We start from the raw sequence: 19847 nt of genomic DNA on the forward strand, positions 1-19847 counted from the left end.
GATACTAAACACTTGTTATTTATGTTTCAAAAGGCAAAAGAGGTGTGGGAGAAGCTGGGATTGCACGAAGCCATTAAAAAAGCTTGAGCGGTCGATCGTGCGGGAGAGGCAGTACTCGAATTTTTACTTCTTATGCCAGAACACGAGCTATCTATAGTGGGCATACAGAATGTTCGTGAACTGATAAATGCATACCAAATTTCAATGGGAGCATGTGCTATAATGACAAACTATGTTATTGCCCAATCCTCCGGGGCAACGAAGAGAACAGAGGGATGGACGAGACCCCCTCTAGGTTTTGTGAAATTAAATGTCGATGCTCCGTTCAATCAAGACATGCTTAGAGGAACAGCGGGAGCTGTACTTAGAAATGATAAAGGAAGATTTATTGTGGGAGGGAATTGGAAGATGGATTGGTGCGCAGATGTTTTAACAGCGGAAGCCATGGCACTACGTTTTGGCATATTACTTGCACAAAAGACGGGAAGCAACCGACTTGTTGTTAACTCCGACAATTTGGAAGTAATTGACACAATGAAGAATGGAGGACATACAGCGGGAGCGGCGGCGGTTGTGTTTGATGATTATTATTTTATGGCTTGTGTAGTTAGATTTGAACATTGTAATAGGGAAGCAAATAAAGTAGCTCATGAAATTGCTAGAGTAGCTAAATTTTCTGAGACAAGGGATTGGTTTGAGGAACCTATGAGTGATTTGTAAATTTTCTTATAGACGATGTAACCATTATTACTAATAAATAAAAGGATGTTTCATTTCAAAAAAAAAACTGGCTGCCTTGGTCGTGTTAAGAAGGATTTACAGAATGAAGGGCTCGCTAAGGATTTGATATTACTGCACCAGTATCTTAACAGTATTGGCAATATGATGTGCCACGTGACACAATATGAACGTATTGTTCACAATTTTTTCATTTTTTGTGTGCGGTTCATCTGAGACTGGGAGCTACAGGTCTGACATGTCAGCATGCATTGTGAAGGAAAAGCATCCTCTCGACACATATTCAACTCATTTACTCGGTACACTTTTTAGCAGCTGATTCCAGGCCATCTCTGTTACAGATTCATTATATTTTGTGGCTGGGATACCAAGAACATCCATGCAAAAATATATGACACCCTAATGTCTATGATAATAATACAATCGCTGGCGACATCTGTGTCGCGTATGGTTACCCTACAAAATTAGAAGCGCCTATATCATCCCAATACTTCCAAGGGATTCAGGGTTTATTAGGCGATTGACCCTATCCGATTTCAAACACCTTCTAAAAGTACTACAAGGATGAAAATGAACTTGCCGAGTAGGAAAACACAGTTAAACTGCCCATCAAAACTTGTGGAAACAGTATATTGTACCCTAATGTCTTACGGCCCTTTCAGGTTGGGTGGCCCAGTGCTCTGCTGACTTGATTGATCTTCCATTGCTTCCTCACATTCCTTCAGAAATCTCTCAACACCAGGATCATAAGCAGTAGCCGCCCGCAGGTATTTCGCAGCCTCAGATTTCCGTCCTTCATTTGATAGTATACTGCAAACAAATGTAAGTGGCTTCAGCTACTACATAGCAATTAGGTTTCTCTTCCAAAACCAAGGGGTGGAAAAATATAATAAGTCAATTTCATATTTTACAGGGCGCAAAGATTTCTGCTCCTTTTTGTTTCAGAAGGTGCGCATACTAGTCCAACTGCAAGACATAGCATTAAGTCAGCCCCTCCCGTTCTAGCCCTGTGCAGCTATTTCTCCACTCATCGTATACACATGCATAATATGGTGCTTACAGAGTGCGTGTGAGAGTGACCAACTAGTTGGAGTGGAAAAAGATTCAGCCGATGCATACCTCCCATGCAAGGTTCGTCTAGTTTTTTTTTTCCTCAATACCTCTCTTTTGACCCACCTTAAGAGCATCTCACTAAATTGTGCTTCGAGTAAAATTTACATCACCAAAAACCTCCGAACTCCAACAGATGATGTAAAATTTACATCACCGTGGAGACGGCCATGGTGAGGTGCGCCGGAGCAGCGTTGGCAGTCGCGAGGTCTGAAGAGGCGTCCATGGGGTCTGACAGCGGACGGCGGGCAGCAGGCGCTCGGCGGGAAGGTTCCGCACGGCAGTTGGGGCTGCGCGCGTTTTGCTCGAGCAAATCTCGAGTAAAAACATTTGTATCTACATCATCTGTTGGTGCAGCTTTTTGTGCGGCTTGGTGATGCTCCAATCTTTGTGTTGGGTAACTAGTCATGGAGTTAAACTAAGTTTCATAAGTTCACTACAAGCAGATAACCTGAATAACAGTGGACTAACTGCGTTACTAAATTGGCTACATGCAGCTGACACTACAGCACAACCTAGGTATACCAAGTGTTCAAACCAAACACAACAGTGAACTTATGTACGCCCGCACGCTCCTGCTACTTATAAGACACAAAAAAGATGCAATACAAAATGGGGGAACTGGCAAGTGTTCCTAGCTCATTTTGCCACGATCAATACTCGGAAGAGTGGAGACTACTCAACTTGTAAGCTTACATTGATAAAATGATCTGAAAAGGGTTTAGTTACCTTCCTAGAGCAATAAAGCCTTGGAAATAGCATGCTTTGTTCATCACTTGTTCTGGTTCCTTGAGCTCTGTTAGTCTTTGCAGGAGCTTGATTGCCGTCTCCTTATCGCCCTACAATGGGAAGTGATGATGGAAGCGCTTATGTTATTCACTGCTATTTCTAATGGCTTAAAAACAGGTGAACGGATACCCTACCTGATTTTTACGTGAAAGACCCGCACTAAAGTACGCAAGCACAAGAAGAGGATCTTGTTCTTCAATCTACACAACAGAAAGCAGTAAATCTACTGTGTGTTATATTACATCAATCCATAACCAACAAAGTACCAAAGAACATATGAGATTACAACATACCTTTGGTATAGCATGTTCAAAACACACTGAGGCTTCAGGAAACAACTTATTTGAGAACAAGGTTTGCCCCATTCCAATCAAAGCTATATGTAGATCTGGGTTTTTCTCTATTGCTGTTCTGTAGTAAAAGACTGTTCATCAACTTGTACTGTTTGCAGATGAACCAAAAAGGCAACCAGATACAAATTATACCTGATAAGCGGAACAGCTTGATCTTGGCAGCCAGCTCCCAAATATTGTAACGCTTGCTATCAGAAAAAATACAGATATATGCTTCAGAATTAATGATAAAATAATATTCCATGACAAAGATTCTATAGATTGCAGTCATCCATACTTGAAGAAGCTCCTCAGGTGAACTGGACTCAGCAGATACATTTTCATCCATTATTTTACTATCCTCAAACATAAACTTTGGAGTTGTAGACGATTCCAATTTCGATTGCATGCGAGAATCTCCAAGGGGCCACCGCTGCAAGTTATATTATAAGAGAATAAACCAAATTGCAGCAACAAAACAGGTATATACTAAAAAAATGCAATAATTTGTTCTAGCTGAGAGGAACAGGATGGAAAATTACCAAATCAATAGTTAGATTAGCATGACGGCAACTGCACATGATGCATATAAATATAATAAGAACTGCGAATGGCTACAACATTTAAACCTTCAGATGGTTTTACCTGCATTATCTTCTGACCCTCGTGAAGAGATTTTGGAGATGTATTACCAGCGAGAGCTCCAGTATCAGGCAATCCCAACATCTTGCGGACAATATCATTTCTGAGGGACAATTGCTGCATTTTAATCATTTAAAAAATTAGAATGCAATGTAAAAGCAAAATACATACTGTCAACTGCACAGTTAAGTTTGTTTAAGTAAAACGTATGAGAAGCTACCTGGCCATTTTATTGACTATTGGAACAGCAATATAAAAAATCTACAGCATAACTATGTACTCCCTCCGTTCCTAAATAATTGTCTTTCTAGAGATTTTAACAAGTGACTAGATACAGAGCAAAATAAGTGAATCTACACTCTAAAACATGTCTACATACATCCGTATGTTGTAGTCCATTTGAGATGGCTAGAAAGACAATTATTTAGGAACGGAGGGAGTACACATTAGAGGGCAGGCCTGGCGCAGTGGTGAAGCCCTCCCCACTTGTGCCAAGAGGTCCTGGGTTCGAATCAGCCTCTCTGCAGTGCACTTTGCAGGGGTAAGACAAGGTTCCCATAATCCCTCCCCAGACCCCACCTTGTGTGGGAGCTTCTATGCACTGGGTCTGTCCTTTTTAACTATGTACACATGCCAAAATCACTGATAATAGAACATATACTGGACTAACAGCAAGCTGGCAAAAATGAAAGAGAGAACTGGTGGGCCTTAAAAGCATTCCTTGCATTACTCTACCAGATCTGTTATGACCCGTGTTCTCCCTTTTCTACATAATATGTAAAATTAGTCCATGCCACATAATTATATTTCCAACTCTAGAAAAAAATAACGTAAAAGAACTGGTGGGCCTTAAAATGCATTACTTGCATACATCAAATATATACATATATGTAAGCATGGAGTTCTTAGAAAACTGGTGCAGCAATATCCAAAGTTAACAAAGAAATGGCTTCCATTGCAAGAATGAAAAACTTCAGCTGACCTGAGCTACGTGAAATAAACCATTGGTAGTCCAGTAGACCAGGCTCCCCTGCGAATCAAAGAGAATATGAGTAAACAAAATGCATCACTATCATCTGAATGTGACCTGAATGAAACAAAATTTGCACTAAATAATGATTCTTCTTCCAGTCTGTTGGTTGATGATGCATGATTACGTTTAAGATAATAAAAATCACCTTCTATTGAACTCTTAGTACAACAACATCATTACTAATATTAGCTTAAAGCTCTGCCCCGAGAACTTTGATTACTTCAAACAACTAGAGCAGTTAACATTTCAATATGATATGCTTCCCCCTCCAATTGCAGTATCTTTAATTTATCCAATGCAACGCAGTTTGCTAGGATAGCGCAAACAGGGATAAGTGGATGTACTTTTCAGTACTGTGCACTGAAAAGATCGTAATGTGGGGCAGAAATTGTCCTCAAAATAGAGCAGAAAGATATAACTATCTAATTTGCAGAATTAATATGTCTAAGCAAATTGGAAGGAACTGACCTGAGGGACCACATATGCGATAAGAAACAAAGGAATAGCCAGAATATCAAGGTAAATCTTGTAGTACTGCAATCAAGATAGAAATATTTTCACCACATCAGAGTGAAGATACACATAAGATCATTCCGGAATAAAAGTCATGTGCATTCAAATGTTATTGAGCAAGTTTTCTTAAATAAAAAATGAATGTCATATTGCAGATAGTAAGGCCAACACTGGAGCTTTCACCAAACAAAGTCCATGCCTACGCAAGGTTTTATTCATCTTACCGCAGGACCATAACTTCTACTCCCTCCAATCCATGTTAATTGTCGCTGCTTTAGTACAACTTTGTACTAAAGTTATACTAAAGCAGCGACAATTAATATGGATCATAGGGAGTACTATATTAAACCAGAAAATCAGCATAGCAGCTCAGCAACAGCAACATTAGCATGCCCATAACAGTACAACATTTCTTTAAGTGAATAACAGTTAAAAAATATATGCCATTTGAAAGAGGAGGATCAAATATTCAACCTTGTGCAATCTAGTTACACGCAGAAAACATGTGGAGTGTGCTCTTGGTAGTACTGACCAACTAAACCCCATAAGTGCACAAATCCATCCAGTGCTACTTACTGAAACAATTCTAGTAAAAATATGTACTTTGGCGAGTGAGCTGCCAACCATTCATGCTCTTTACACAAGATGTTAGCAATATGCCAATTATGCGAGTAATTTACAGGTAACTTGCGACACCTAGCAAACTGTATCAAATATGCCATTGGTTTGAGAAACATGCCTTTGCTAATAAACCTAAAACTCCAGGGTAGTGCTTTGCCTGGCTTTTCTGGAAGGAAATCTGACGAAGGCAAGAAAACAAAGTCAAAGATAGTTTACTGCAAACTGGAGCAAGTCCTAGCTTCATTGCATATATAAAGTAGTGTTATCATCCAGTTAGCAATGAAAAGAACAGATAACCTTTCAACTCTCATCAGAAGAGATCTCACATATAAACTCTCATCAGAAGATATTTTGTGATTAAATCAAGAGAAGTGATTTCATCAGGAAACACAAAAGAAAGATTGCTACTCTAGTGTTAGGTTAATTCACAGATGGACTGATAGCTCAAACTTTGATATCATGGTCCCTCCACTAACAGACAGATGGTCATTAGCAACCAACCAAAAAAAAAAAACTTCTAATCGGCTCAAAACTAGTTAAAGCCCTAATTGCAATATCTTAATTCACACTCACGTGATGAGTTCCAACCTACAGCTCCCAGGTATAGCAGTTGGACTTGTAAACCTGAATGTCCAATATTCCAAGACATGCCAACCTCTTTTCAAGAGAAAATTACTAACAGATGTGTCCAGACATTGAAATTAATGATCACAAGATGTAAGACAACACATAGTCCCTCCGTTTCAAATTGTTGGGCACATTTCGACTCCCCAATTTAAAATTTTGACTGCAATTTTCCAGTATAATATTGTTCATATTTCATAAAACCGATATCATAAAACGTATTGTTGATTACTAATCCAATGATATCAATTTTGTGTAACTTAACCCATATTCGGCATTCACCTTTTACAACTGTGTGTTGGCCAGGCAATGATAGGTAACTAACTAAAAAACTAAAAAAGGGGGAAATGGCGAGCGAAATCTTACACACACAAAAAAACTCGATACAAAACAGCAGAGTACCTGGACATTTAAATAATGGAGCCCAGCAACTAAGATAGGAAAAACAGGACCTAAAGCGCCATGTGGAAACTCGGTCAAGTTATTAAACCACAGAATACCGCCCTGTGTAATTGTCAAGAAAAACCAACAGAATATTATATATATCGCTTGAAATCAAAATTAACTTGTCAAATATGAATATTTATATCACAGATAAAAGAACCAGAAACCTTGAACATTTTCCACTACACGATGTATCTTATTAATAAAGATGCAAGAAATTTCTCTCTTTTGCCACAAGAAACAATGCCAATGTTAAGAAAATTTCTTACAATTTCCTATATGATACAAAAAATATCAAATTGCATCACTTATAAGTTATGTGAGTTCAGCTCATCAACTTTCCTTCGTTTAAATGTGAATTAAAGACATTAGTAGTTAAGTTGGTGTGAGTGGCAGACTTTGTTCTCATATAAATTACATCCGTTGGATCATGATCGAAATTTTTTAAAGAATGCTGCTGCATATGAATCATCATCTCTGTAATGGAAATTTAAGCTGCAAAACTATCCAAGTGATTTGTTTCCAATGAAATGAAACGCAAGTCTTTTGCATTCTCCCGATTAAAAACTACTCAAGTGAGCATAGTTCATGAATGCCTATACAACATTAAATATGCACTGAAAAACATGTATGGTTACAAAACCAAACCTTCACAGACGAATACTCTTTTAAAGAAGCTTAGGAAAAATTGGATACAGAGATACCTTGAACATACATTATCTAATCCAGGGTGATTACTGAGGCACATACTCCGGATGCTTGCCATCCACAGTATAAAGCAAGGGAACTGCATATACGACCAAACAGCTGAGTGAAGAGACGAAAACAAGAAAGTGCAGAATTAGTTGGTGTTGAATGCTCTTTTAATTGCTTTTGAAACAACGAATAGGGGGGAAAGGAGATCAGGAACAAGAAACATACAAGGGGCTCTTTGGAAAATCAATTGCAATGTTATCTATTCTCAAACAGTGTGAATCATAGAAGATTTTATCACGAGATTTGTATCATTACCTGAACTGAAAAGTAGGCAAAATTCCAAAGAAAGGAGGGACAACCAAGCTCTCGCCTTTTCTTCTGGAAAAGAGAGTATTGGTCACGATAACTCCTTCCTGATAGAGGAGGGGGCAATGGAGGGGGCACTTTAAAAGGAGATATATGAGAGTAAAATCAGAGACACATAAACAGAAACAGAAACAGAAAATATAAACAATCTGAATTCAATCAGACAGGAATAGAATAGACTCTGGGAGGCTCAGCTAAAATAAACATTTCGATTTCAAGAATAGAATAGGTCTGGAAGGGGTATTCCCCCACAAATTAAGTTTACCAGTTGGTAAATGCTATATATCCGGAGATTTAAGAATAATTTAAAAAAAGATAAACACTTAAACAGCAGTTGTCTGAATCATGTATTCTGCGGCACCAGCAAGCGAATGCACACCAAACATTTGAATACAAGAAAGTAAAGTGAGAAGCTGGCGGAACATACATTTTCGAAAAAGTTGGCCGATTTTAGCAGTCTTATGAAATTGTACTATCAGGGCGGGGAGTATGATTAGCCGCATGGCCACAGTGGAGGCGGAGATTGTTATCCACCTGCAATGAAAATCAGCGGTTACATTCACAACCAAAGTTGTTCTTAGACATAAAGGATCTGGCACATTCTGAGCGAAGAGGTCGACAAGTCACAGCACACGCGAGTACCACAGAGGAGCCATGTAATCGCATGAGAAATGCCTAATCAAACCTACTAAGTTCAAATTAACACCGGCTATGGTAGCAGCAGCAATAACAACAGTAACGGAAAACTGACGAGCCTTCCACCGCACAATGCCTACCATGGCAGACCGGTGAGATTATGGAAGCCGTCGAGGACGCCGATCAAAGAGTCCATAGCGAACCCCGACAGGCCGCCTCCATTGCCACCTGCGGCCACTCCGACGGCGGCATCCGCCGCGCCACCTGCGGCGGCGGCGAGCTCTTCACCGTAATCGACGGTACTCGCATCGTCCAAGTAAACGAAATCCTTCCCGGCGCTCGCGCCCTCGTTAGCCGGGGCCCCCTCAGCCGCGGCGGGGGCGGGGGAGCGGGAGTACCAGGAGAAGCTCCGCGCGGGCACGGCGAAAGGGGGGGCGGGAGCTGGGAAACGATGCAGAGGGGCAGGAGAGGGCGGCTCGTGGGTGGGGCCTCGGTGTGGCGAGGCGGCGGAGAGGTGGGCGAGGGCGGCGAGCGGCGGCGGGAGGCGGCCGCGGCGGCCGCCGCCGCCGCCGATGCGGCCGAGGAGTCGGAGCGGGAGTGCCATGGGGTCTGTCAGTCCGTGACGTGGCCAAGGGGGCAAAGAGGATCCAAGGCTACAGGCACGTGCACGCGCTCCTCCCAGCCGTCCGATCGAGATCGGGCGGCCCGGATCCGCGATCGCCTGCCCTTTTTGCCAAACGGCCCTCACTTTGCTCGATATAGCGTACACGGGCCTCCGCCTCTCCCCTTCTGCTTTGCTTCCGGTAACGAACCCTAGCCCACTCACCGCGGCGCGACTCACAGGGCAGCCGATCTCGCGCTCCGGTCGGCGGCGGCGGCGGCGGCGAGATGGTGGTGGTGGGGGGCGGCAGCGGGAATGCGTGGGCGAAGGAGATGACCCTCCGCCGGAGGATGGCCAGCATGTATGTGCGCGCTCCCTCCCTCTCCCCAGGTTCCTCTGAACAAAATTTCCGCTGTCGAGGCTGCTAGGCCTGATTCTTTTCTGTGTGGTGTGGATGCGGGCGCAGATTCAACAAGACGCGGGAGCACTTCCCGTCGCTGAAAGACTACAACGATTACCTGGAGGAGGTGGAGGATATGAGTGAGTTGCCCATCCATCCCTGTTTGTTCTTGGATGCAGCAGTTGGCAGGATTTTGATCGGTGCTTCGATTTTTTTTTCTCTTTTGATGAAACATTCAACCTCATCGAAGGAATCGACGTCGAGGCGATCGAGGCTAGGATTGCCAGGTATCAGCAGGAAAATGCTGAGCAGATATACTTGTCGCGAGCTAAAAGGGTATGCTGTTCTTACATACATTCAGTACAAACTCAGTAAAAATGATGTTACTGTAATAAGGCTTGTCGGCCCTGAACCCTGATTGAGAGTTTTCTGGCTGATGTGCAGGCTGAAGATCTTGCCGCGGCGCTTAAAGCAAGCAGAATGGTCACTGTGAAGGCTGGCCCGAGTGATACGGTTAGTTGATATTCGCAGTCTATGATACACTTCATATGTCCAGTTCCATCAGCTTTGTGGAATTGCAAGCCTTCATGTATGGAGAATATCCAGTACTTTTATTCTAAAGTTACTAGTTGTCAAATATTAGAACTAACAAAAGAATTTATGAAATGGTATCAGTGAAATGCTAATTTTTGAAGTGCCAACTTTTTAGATCTGAGAACGCAATGCGCATATCAGATATTTGTCAAAATCTAGATGAAATATGCTAGCTGGTTTGTGATGGAATGGTCAACTTTAGCAAGCTGGATATTCCACTAGCATTTTTCAGTTTGTGGTGAATTTGCATTTCGTCCCCAATTTATCATCCTGTCTTCAAACAAATTTTGCGTAGAGGTATTGCAACTTTAGATATGGTTGTTTAGTTGTCTAATCATCAACAGGCTATTGTCATGTTAACTTTGTGCCCTGATTTTCGAGTCGCTTATTATATTCAGTTATTTTATTTACTCCACATTGACTACTTGCATATTTACCTGTAAACCATAAAGATCTTGAGTCCTCTTCAGCTTTCCGATGATTTATGTTCTGTACCACTGAAAGTTTTTGTTTCAATCTATCTGAAGTGATTCTTGTATTTTTGTTGTGCAAATGTCAATGTAACAGGCGGCTGGAACCTCCCAAGGTATTAGTGGTGGAGCAGGAGTTCAAGGCCAGTATGCACCTGCCGCCGTTCCTGGTGGGTTGAATCAGCCTCGTCCGACTGGTAACGCCCCGCAGCCAATCGGTGGTTCATCCGATCCTCTACATGGATATGATGAGGAGACCATGCGACTACGTGCGGAGAGAGGAGCTCGGGCAGGTGGTTGGACTGCTGAGTTGGGCAGGCGAAGAGCACTGGAGGAGGCATTTAACAGCATATTCGTATAAAGGTTAGATCAGGCGCAGCAACTGTCCCAGAGGATGCATGGTTAACTTATTACGACCCTTATACCACAGCGCGTACTTGTCCAGCTATAACCTGTTGGTTGTGGCCTACATTTTGGACATCAAGCAGAAGGGATTGAAGTGTCTGATCAGCATCAAGCGGCCCAGTGGTCGTCCCTTTTTGCGAGTCGAGAAGTTGCATATTGATGTACCTATGATCATGCCAATGACTGAAACTTTTGTCATTGCCCCTCTGTAATGGCATGATTTTTGTTGTTCGTCAAACTTCGGCTCCTTTTGAAATATAATATGAGTGCTATCAGTATCACTTTTTTTTTTGTGGCAGTTTGTAGTACCTGGTCGTGTTTACCAGCTTGCGTGATCTCTGATATCACCCTTTCACTCTAGTGCGGTTATGAGTATGCTTATATTTCTACTCCCTCCGTCCCATAATAAGAACGTTTTTGACACTACACTAGTGCATGGGATGGAGGGAGTAGTATTGAACCATCAACTCTAGTGCTGTTACGAGTATACTTATATTTCTAGTTTTCTACATATTTCATCATCAAATCAAATTAATCCAGGCATTTCTCAGTCCTGAGCTTTTCGAGATCTGACGATAGTTTTGTTAGAATGACACCATATAAACAAATTGTAAGAAGGTTTTACTCCGGACAACATCAATGCAAATATATGCAAATATCAAGAACATTGTTGCTTTTACATGTTACAGCTTTTGGTCTGTTATTTCAATACATTTGCAGAATAGATCAATGCAAACATCAATACATTTTGTATAAAGGAAGCTTATCGCCGCTTAGAAACTAGGCTCACTTTGCAAACTTCCACATCAAACCCAAAATCCATCAGGACGAAAATCCAAGCACGTTGCTGCTCAGAGAGCTGATCCTTTGGTCCTTTGACCTCCACAAGTTTAGCTTCAGCGCCCCCTCGTTCATCCAGGAAACGCCATAGCAGCAGATCGGGCATCCCGCTGGACCAGCTCCTGTAATCGAGGGCTAGATGCCGGAGAAGTAGTGCCAAGCGATGCCCACCAACGCCCGCAACGACAGCCCGTACATCGGCCATTGGATGCCGGTCCCAATTGACACCCCTGCAGGATGTCCCTTGATGTAGCTCCCAGGAGCTGATGAGCATCTCTTCGGCCATTCCATCTTGTATCCTTTTCAACTGTGATTCTATAAGGTCCTTTCTTGACTTGTAGAAGTCGTCTGTTTCAAAATCAAGAGGGGCTGTCTGCAAGAGAACACACAAATCAAGGTGTACAAAATCGTTACAAGGAAGCCAGGTAAAAAGACCATGATCAAAAACAGCATTCACTGTTAACTCAAACGTGCAAGCAGTACCAGTATCAAAAGCATAGTCGTTGCAACATGCCGACACAATGCAGGTTATGCAACTCTTAACAAAAAAAAATGGTCCATAAGTCAAGTACCTGAAATTTAGAATGGAAAACATCGCATACTTCTGAGAATATTACATCCCACATTAGAAGGCCAAAGATTGTCATCCATATGCCACCTTCTGAATGGGTACCTTGCCAGCCACCTCCTTCATCAGCATAATACTGCAAAGCTAATTGCTCTACCCCACAACGGTCACCATCATAGCCATAAAATACATTCTTTGCTCCTATTTCACAATTCAATGGCCTTCCTTCAATGTTCACCTGGTAACAAAAGATATGTGACGCATCCCAATGATAGATTATTTAGCATTTCCATGTTACCACCTCAATCCAGTTGACAGAGACACACAAAAAACTTTCTCCTGACTGACCATCAAAGCGATATTTACCTCTTTTATGTTTCTCTTAAGAGAATCAGCATAACTGGGAACTTTCCAGCGCCGTGGAGGTTTGCCTAAACGCAGAACTCTCTTCTGCTGTGCAATCTTTGACCCAGCACGGATCCATGGATCGGTCACTCCTCCTTCAGCTATTGAAAGGCTCTCATTAGGGCGACCCATATGCTCCAAATCAATAGATAATCTCAGTGTCCAATATCCTCGCCGTCTACCAGAAGCAACTTTACTAAGTAGTATCTTTAGAGTCCTTATTGCATCTGCATACCTGCAGAATAGAGTCAGCGTGATATCTAGTTCCCCCAAAACTAATAAGATAGGTACTGAGTGAAACAGCACACTCAGAAGCTCTTTAAAATTATAAATTTCAACAAAAAAAGGAAATGATCCCTCCTGTGAATGCATTCATATATTCATGAGAAGATTAGGTTTCTTCATGAAAAAAACTGAGCTTCAGTTCAAAACTTTACATTAATCTATAATTTGCATACAAGATGAAACTCAGCCTGCCTAGTGTAAGTGTATGCAACTAAATATCTTTTCTTTTAAATAGTGCAACTCAATATCTGACAGCTGTAAGAGAGCTAAAGCACCCAATTATGCATACAGCAGACCAGAAGACATGTCCACACAACCAAGAAATAGTATAGTCAAGAGTTCCAGTTCAATTAAAATTGAATGAAACACATAAATTCATGCAAATATCAGTTGAGTTGATCCATAAGTTTATCACAACTTACCTGCGTTCGCGTTCGTAAACAGAGACCCCTAATGTGAGTATTTTGGAATAGATCCAGGTAGATGAAAAGCATGAATAGAATGATGGAGGAGAATCAGCTAAACTGCTATCTTCTTCTTTTAACGGAGTGCATAGTCGATTCTCAGACAAATCAGTGCATCTTGACACTAATTCCATGTTATCATTATCAAGAGATTCATCCATGAACTGTGCCACTCGAATTGCCTATTTGAAACATAAGATGTTAAACACATATGCAGATCGGCAGGTTATGCTTCTGTTATTTAGAAAGAAATGAAAAGTTCACCTCTTCATACTCAAGTAAATCATTTCTTTCTTGAAAAATACGATGAACAACGCTGCATGTGTATTCTGGGAATTTCACCAGACCAAGATCCACTAATAGAAAGGATGAAAGGTCTTGATCACCATTTAGAAAAAATAGCCTCTGCATGGTTGCTCTCAATCATCAGACTGTTGGATGTAATAATACTGTAAATAGGATAAACAGTTTAAGCAAGATCTATATTCACCTGAACAAGCCAGACAAGTTCATCAGCCATGTTGGAGACTCTTATACAGGTTCCTGTCCATTTAAAAATTCGCTTTGGTAGCACTGTGCTGCATCAGGAGGTGATTTTGTTTACAGGGCCATAATGTCCAAGAATGACTGAATGAAACAAGGAAAGAGCCTTTACCAGGTTCCATTATTGTACATAGAGAGAAGGGTGCTAAGAAGCTCATGTCGACGGGTGCAGTTTGTGTTATCCTGGGAAGCAAAATAAAGGAATGTGATATTCATTGAGAAAACCAGCTTGAGTATAGAAATCAACTGCAGGTTAGCGCAGAGAGAAAAACAACTTGCAGTAGCTGGTAGTTGATCAAAATATCAATCAGTTTTCCGGGTTTTTTTTCAATATATAGAAATGTGATGCTTGTATTCTTGCATATTAGAGGAACACTGTGTTAACAATGCCTCGAGACTTGTGGTGATTGTGACAACTTCTGAAGGAAACCTAAAATTGAATAGAACACTTGAAATAAGGTATGGATGGTAGTTACAACGTAACACTCCGATGCTAATACATATTGTCAGGCTATTCCTCTACCAATTAGAGCAAGATTACATGTTTCTAAATATCTGTCTTTCACTGGTGTACATTATGTGCTATCAAGTATCATACTCAGAAGTTGTTGGGCATATTTAAAGGAAAAGGTGTAGTTGTATACCCACATCATTTTCTCTGAGCATTGGTAGGCAAACATTATGGATAAATGACTGATATTCTATTTATTGCTAGATCATATGCCTAAGTTGTTTTGCAGGTTATGCATTATCATGGTTGTGCCATCACTGACATGCTATTGTGTGAGTATATGTGAATCAGGATGTGTGGATGCAATGTAGATCAACAGCACTACTACCAAGCTCGCACTGATATGCTGCCATACTGGTATTAAATAAACTAGTAATCCTGTACGTGCAATGCAATGCACGTCGGTATTAAGTAGGACATTAATTGCCCACTTGATATTAGGTAGGATATTAAATGTGTGTTAATCAGGTGGTTAGCAGTGATGTTTATAATAGTTATGATATTAATTGCATGCTAAGCATGTCAGGCGCTCAACATTAGAGCCATGTAGGTCACTGGATTGACATGGTTTGATGGCCAAGATTGGTTGGATCTGCCGTTTGGGTCTTTTTATATTGGTATAGATATAGTGCAGGAGTAAGGTTTGCCTCATACTCCCTCCGTTCCTAAATATTTGTCTTTTTAAAGATTTCAAATGGACTACCACATACGGATGTATAGACATATTTTAGAGTGTAGATTCACTCATTTTGGTCCGTATGCAGTCACTTGTTGAAATCTCTAGAAAGACAAATATTTAGGAACGGAGGGAGTATAATCCTTCCCCAGACCCCACCTGGTGTGGGAGCTTCTAGCATTGGTTCTATCCTTTTTTATAGATATAGATGTGCTACTACCAATCCTAAAGTAGTGTATAACTTCCCTAAGTAGCAACATGAACAAATGGTGATTCTAAACAACAATAGGAAAATGATTGGGTTGGAAAAGGCAAACGACATACTTTTGCATAATAAGAAAGGAGTTAAAGATAAGATTGAAACCTTACGGAGCTCCTTTAGGATTTCCTTCATTTCAGGAACACTTAGCACATTGAGAATCTCTTCCATATCATGTTCAAATGGAACATCGGTGCAAGAAAACATGTCTATGTAACCTGCCACTATAAAAAAGAACTTCCAGTTCAAATACCTAAAGAATGGCAACATGCCAGTAACAAAAAATGAGTAGGGCTACGTTATTACACTTCAACTCCATGGCTGCATGCTCAACATCTGATATCTCACGATACGAAATGCTGCTCAACCGAAACCATGGCCCTGCAAAAAATTCAGTTAGTCAAGTGCAAAGTTATGTTTGCTTAATAAATGGCTCCCTTTTTCTTAACCTACTAAAAGTAATACATGCACTAAACTTAAGTCGTTAGCACTATACACATATGGAACATGAATGGAGCCAATTCAACATTTTACCTATCAATGGACATTATAGACATCAGGAGCTAACCTTTTCGAGTGTAAATCTTCACAAAAAGCCTTTGGCCATCATTTGATAACGACTTAAAAGATCCTATTGGATGTTAAAACATATACTTTGTCATTAAGATTTCTTGATCATAAGATGGAATGGGAAGGAAATAAAATAAACAACCTAAAAATGATGTTTCCGTATCACTGAAAAGGTGTGTATGGTTGGTCATAACATCCAATAGCATCGTATTGAAATTTGCCTGGTATCTTGCACTGCTAGGTTGCTGGAAATTTCCATTTCTAACAACACCAAGAAAATTTTCCCACAAGGATTGTTGGTACCTCAGATCTTCATAATTCTGATTGTCATTTTCACATTTCTGACAAGTTAGCTGGATGGGCACATTGTCAAGCTGTTGTTCAGGCAAACCAGCCACAAATCCCTAACAAGATAGGAAAGTAAGCAATCAGGAGTTGGATGGTTATCCAGTTGTTACAAAAAAAAATCTGGCAAAAAGCGATGCTCGAAGTTGCAGCAAAAACCTCACGGCTTTCCTATAGCAAACACAATAAAAAAAAATTACTGCCACCAAAATCGATGGCATCAGAAAATCTGACACAGAAGTCACCACCAGATTTTTTTTCCCTAGCCTTGCTGGTTTAAGGGAATTAATCTCAATAAAAACTATCAAAGCAAACTTTCAGGCTCAAAGAGAGTGTTACTTCTGATTAAGGATCTGTTTACACCAGAGTATATGCGTTATTCTACTTAAATACTTTCACAGCTAGCATGGGCTTCCAGTGACTTGAAGGGCTGCTTGCCCTGAGTATAAATGGATATGAAGTCGGTTCAGTCCTTTCCAGGGATTTAGTTAGGCAATGTACCTCCCGATCCTACAAACCTTTATTCAAACTGAACTTTCTCTACAGGTAGAGTAGGTTTCCATACAAAAGAGTTTTAGGTGGGAGCTTGTATATGAACATATGAACTTTGTTGGAATCCTGATTAAAACAGTGGCGATGTGCCTACAGTTTGAGAGAAATACCCTAAACTGCCTGTCTGAGAAAACTCGTTGAGACCGACTACTGACAAACAGCTTAAATTACAGACACAAGACAACCACCTAAAGTCATTAACATGGTGACATAGCTCACAGCTGAAATTAATGCAGAACAGGAGATGCGCTAGACCTTCCTTACAACTGCTGCGGTATGAAAAGGACAGACCCAGTGCTAGAAGCTCCCACACCAGGTGGGGTCTGGGGAAATATTATACGAGGCAAGCCCTACACCTGCCCAGTGCAATGCAGAGAGGGTGTTGACTGTTGAACCCAGGACCTCTTGGCACAAGTGGGGAGTAATTCACCACTGCGCCAGGCCGTATGAAAATATTAAGGTTTATAGTCAATAAGCATAAAATTAGCTAAAATGTGAGAGCAGAAAAATACAGAGAGAGATCATATATGATGTTACAGTTGTTCTATCCAAATGCAGCATCCAAATTAAAACTTGTAGCCTGACTATGCGAAGTTAATTTACTGCGTCTTTTTAGCATCAGCGGGCATTCACTAAGATGGCATGGAATGAGATTTCTAAGAGAACTTACCACAGGTGTTCAAGGCTAGTTTATTCATCACTAATCATTCAGCGTAAAGTTGATGGCATATGTTTGTTCAACAAGAGAGCAGCCTATATAACTCTGGAGGACCTAACAACTGTATGCCATATTACAATTCTTCTGCAATATAATAAGGAATCACCTCGCATTCAATAAAATGTGTGTCCAATAGAGGAGCCAAGACTTTAGCCAGCTCTCGAGGCAGATATCCAAGCATCTGCGCACAGTCAGACCCTGCATAAAGCACCTATCCATGGTATTAAGAAAAAAATCTACATGAATGGGATGTCAATAGAAAATATAATTTATTCATAAAGGATGTAAACCTTGACAGCATCAGGGTCCTTGGCATTCTGGGGGTCTCTTACAACAGTAATGCCCATGCCTTCTTGCAGTTCAAAGCTTTCACGGAACCTCCGGCCCACTATGACAGTGTCAACAGCTACCGTGGTGCTAGAATCCGCGTCTGGACATGCATCGATACTGACAGAAGTTGTTCCTGTTGAAAGCGAGCAGGAAGAGGCCTTCTCGACTGCATCGTCATTTTCAGCGTTCTTCATAAGTGGCAAGCCAGCATTTGAAGGTGTACATGTAGTAAGCATCTTGGAAATGCCAGCTGAACCATCCAGGCAACCAGTTAATAAAGCGGTTGTGCTATTCTCGGGACTTCCAGTGTCACTATTCATGGAGCAAAATTCTCTGTCAGTGGATACATCTCCATCCGTCAGTCCCTTGTTTTCTGCCTTGTCAACATTGTTCACAATGTCTGGAGTATGCTCAACTATTGTTTTCTTACTGAATCTGAAATCAAGAAGGCTGCTCTGTGCGAACTTCCTTTTCGGTCCTCTCGTGAGGCATATATCTGCACAGTTCATGTGAAAAACAGAAGTCTTCAGAACATTATAGCACTGGTAAGCATGGCAAAGCTTCCTATGCATCCCCTTACACCCAGAGCAAAATCGAATAGAACCTGATTATCCTACTGAATCAACCAGTACATCAACATGAACTTGTAATCAGAAAGTACCTAACCGGGTCGAGCTAGGCCTTTACTTGGGTTGTGATTGTCCAGCAGCGATTAGTCAAGGTCAACGCAAGCGGCATTTAGGAATAGTACCACGGCTAAGCAAGCTTACAAAAGAAGCGAGTGTTCCGCTGATTTCAGGAGAAGTGGAGAAGTGTGGAGGCTCGCGTACGGACCGAGGTGGGTGTTGACGCAGTAGTCCGAGCCGGGGATGAACTCGCCGCAGACGGGGCAGGCCACCCGCTCCGCGCCGGCGCCCCCTCCCGACGAAGAAGGGCCCGCAGCGGCCGCTTCACTGGCCGCCTCGCCCGCGCCCGCGTCGTCGGCCTGGAGAAAGAAACAGAGAGACGTTAAGCGGCGGAGAGACGGCATGGGTGAGAACCGGCTGGTATATGGCTTTGGGGATTTGACTGACCTGTTGGCGGGAGGGGGAGAGGAGGGCTGCGGCGAGGGGGGCGGGGAGAGGGGAGCGGCGGCGGCGGCCTATGAGGCGGACCAGGCTCTCCCTGCCGGTCAGCATGGCCCCCGCCAGCGCCGTCGGCGGCCGGGACGGGGCCATGGAGGAGGGGACGGGCCGGGAGCGGCAAGGCGAGGCGAGGCGGCGCGCGACGGGGCGGGAAGGAATGGGAATGGGGCGCCGCGCGGGGGGCTCAGTGGCGGGCTCGCGGCTTCCAGTTCCAGTCCGCTTGTTTTTCTTTTCGCGGCTAGTGACACGTTGGGGACTTCGGGGTCGGGATGGGCCGGACGGCGGGTATTGGGTGTTGGGTTTGGGTTTGGGTTGGGTTGGGCCTGGGTTGACGAGTGCGTGCGCCGCACCGTGCCTGCCTGCTTCTGACTTTTTGGGTTTGGGGAATGTCGTGGTCTTAACCTTGTTAGGCACAGAAGACGTCTGCGTACATGTTTTTATAAGGAGAGTAGATCGATCGGTTGGTACATCGTGTACAATGTATACGCGACGAATTGCAGCCGTGGAGCTTGACATTTGACGAAATCGATCGATTAATCATCTAGCCGTCGATGGAGACATCATTTTCTCGAAGAATAACCACGTCACCTATTTTGGGACGGAGGGAGTACATATTATTGACAAGGCACGTATATTCATCAAA

General features: G+C 42.2%; 3 protein-coding genes across 5 annotated transcripts; 1 reads left to right on the forward strand and 2 right to left on the reverse strand.

Annotated features, from left to right (window-relative positions):
- Window positions 1-992: 992 nt before the first annotated feature.
- Window positions 993-9159, reverse strand: LOC123157294 (ALBINO3-like protein 2, chloroplastic). The gene is made up of 15 exons (XM_044575552.1): window positions 8685-9159; window positions 8336-8442; window positions 7858-7985; window positions 7562-7633; window positions 6805-6906; window positions 5897-5956; window positions 5113-5178; window positions 4594-4641; window positions 3615-3728; window positions 3268-3402; window positions 3123-3178; window positions 2931-3048; window positions 2772-2837; window positions 2578-2687; window positions 993-1548 (listed from the first exon to the last, which is right to left on the reverse strand). Exons 1-15 carry the CDS (start codon window positions 9146-9148, stop codon window positions 1386-1388), a joined length of 1809 nt encoding a protein of 602 aa, XP_044431487.1. The 5' UTR covers window positions 9149-9159; the 3' UTR covers window positions 993-1385.
- A 147-nt stretch (window positions 9160-9306) lies between these two features.
- LOC123160923 (uncharacterized) lies at window positions 9307-11306 on the forward strand. Of its 3 annotated transcripts, none has more exons than XM_044578768.1 (5): window positions 9307-9506; window positions 9612-9685; window positions 9778-9881; window positions 9990-10058; window positions 10707-11306. In XM_044578768.1, exons 1-5 carry the CDS (start codon window positions 9433-9435, stop codon window positions 10968-10970), a joined length of 585 nt encoding a protein of 194 aa, XP_044434703.1. In that variant the 5' UTR covers window positions 9307-9432; the 3' UTR covers window positions 10971-11306. The 3 variants fall into 3 exon arrangements, with proteins under 3 accessions (XP_044434703.1, XP_044434705.1, XP_044434704.1); XM_044578770.1 differs by having other exon boundaries at window positions 9319-9506; window positions 9796-9881; XM_044578769.1 differs by having other exon boundaries at window positions 9328-9506; window positions 9781-9881.
- A 332-nt stretch (window positions 11307-11638) lies between these two features.
- Window positions 11639-19397, reverse strand: LOC123160377 (fanconi-associated nuclease 1 homolog). The gene is made up of 15 exons (XM_044578194.1): window positions 19154-19397; window positions 18915-19065; window positions 18041-18576; window positions 17857-17961; window positions 16278-16539; window positions 16134-16196; window positions 15872-15946; window positions 15671-15789; window positions 14232-14302; window positions 14067-14154; window positions 13841-13981; window positions 13535-13758; window positions 12789-13062; window positions 12427-12660; window positions 11639-12227 (listed from the first exon to the last, which is right to left on the reverse strand). Exons 1-15 carry the CDS (start codon window positions 19295-19297, stop codon window positions 11778-11780), a joined length of 2937 nt encoding a protein of 978 aa, XP_044434129.1. The 5' UTR covers window positions 19298-19397; the 3' UTR covers window positions 11639-11777.
- Window positions 19398-19847: the final 450 nt, after the last annotated feature.

The sequence above is a fragment of the Triticum aestivum genome, chromosome 7B (genome assembly GCF_018294505.1).
Source record: "Triticum aestivum cultivar Chinese Spring chromosome 7B, IWGSC CS RefSeq v2.1, whole genome shotgun sequence".
Classification (NCBI taxonomy): domain Eukaryota; kingdom Viridiplantae; phylum Streptophyta; class Magnoliopsida; order Poales; family Poaceae; genus Triticum; species Triticum aestivum.

Coding starts and splice junctions, on each gene's coding strand:
- LOC123157294 (XM_044575552.1), bottom strand. CDS start 9,148: ATGGCACTCCCGCTCCGACTCCTCGGCCGCATCGGCGGCGGCGGCGGC. Junction 7,986..8,335: donor CGGCCAACTTTTTCGAAAAT/GTATGTTCCGCC, acceptor CTCCTTTTAAAG/TGCCCCCTCCATTGCCCCCT. Junction 1,549..2,577: donor GGCTTTATTGCTCTAGGAAG/GTAACTAAACCC, acceptor ATTTGTTTGCAG/TATACTATCAAATGAAGGAC.
- LOC123160923 (XM_044578768.1), top strand. CDS start 9,433: ATGGTGGTGGTGGGGGGCGGCAGCGGGAATGCGTGGGCGAAGGAGATG. Junction 9,507..9,611: donor CGCCGGAGGATGGCCAGCAT/GTATGTGCGCGC, acceptor ATGCGGGCGCAG/ATTCAACAAGACGCGGGAGC. Junction 9,882..9,989: donor ACTTGTCGCGAGCTAAAAGG/GTATGCTGTTCT, acceptor GCTGATGTGCAG/GCTGAAGATCTTGCCGCGGC.
- LOC123160377 (XM_044578194.1), bottom strand. CDS start 19,297: ATGGCCCCGTCCCGGCCGCCGACGGCGCTGGCGGGGGCCATGCTGACC. Junction 14,155..14,231: donor ATGTACAATAATGGAACCTG/GTAAAGGCTCTT, acceptor CTCCTGATGCAG/CACAGTGCTACCAAAGCGAA. Junction 13,982..14,066: donor AACTTGTCTGGCTTGTTCAG/GTGAATATAGAT, acceptor GCAACCATGCAG/AGGCTATTTTTTCTAAATGG.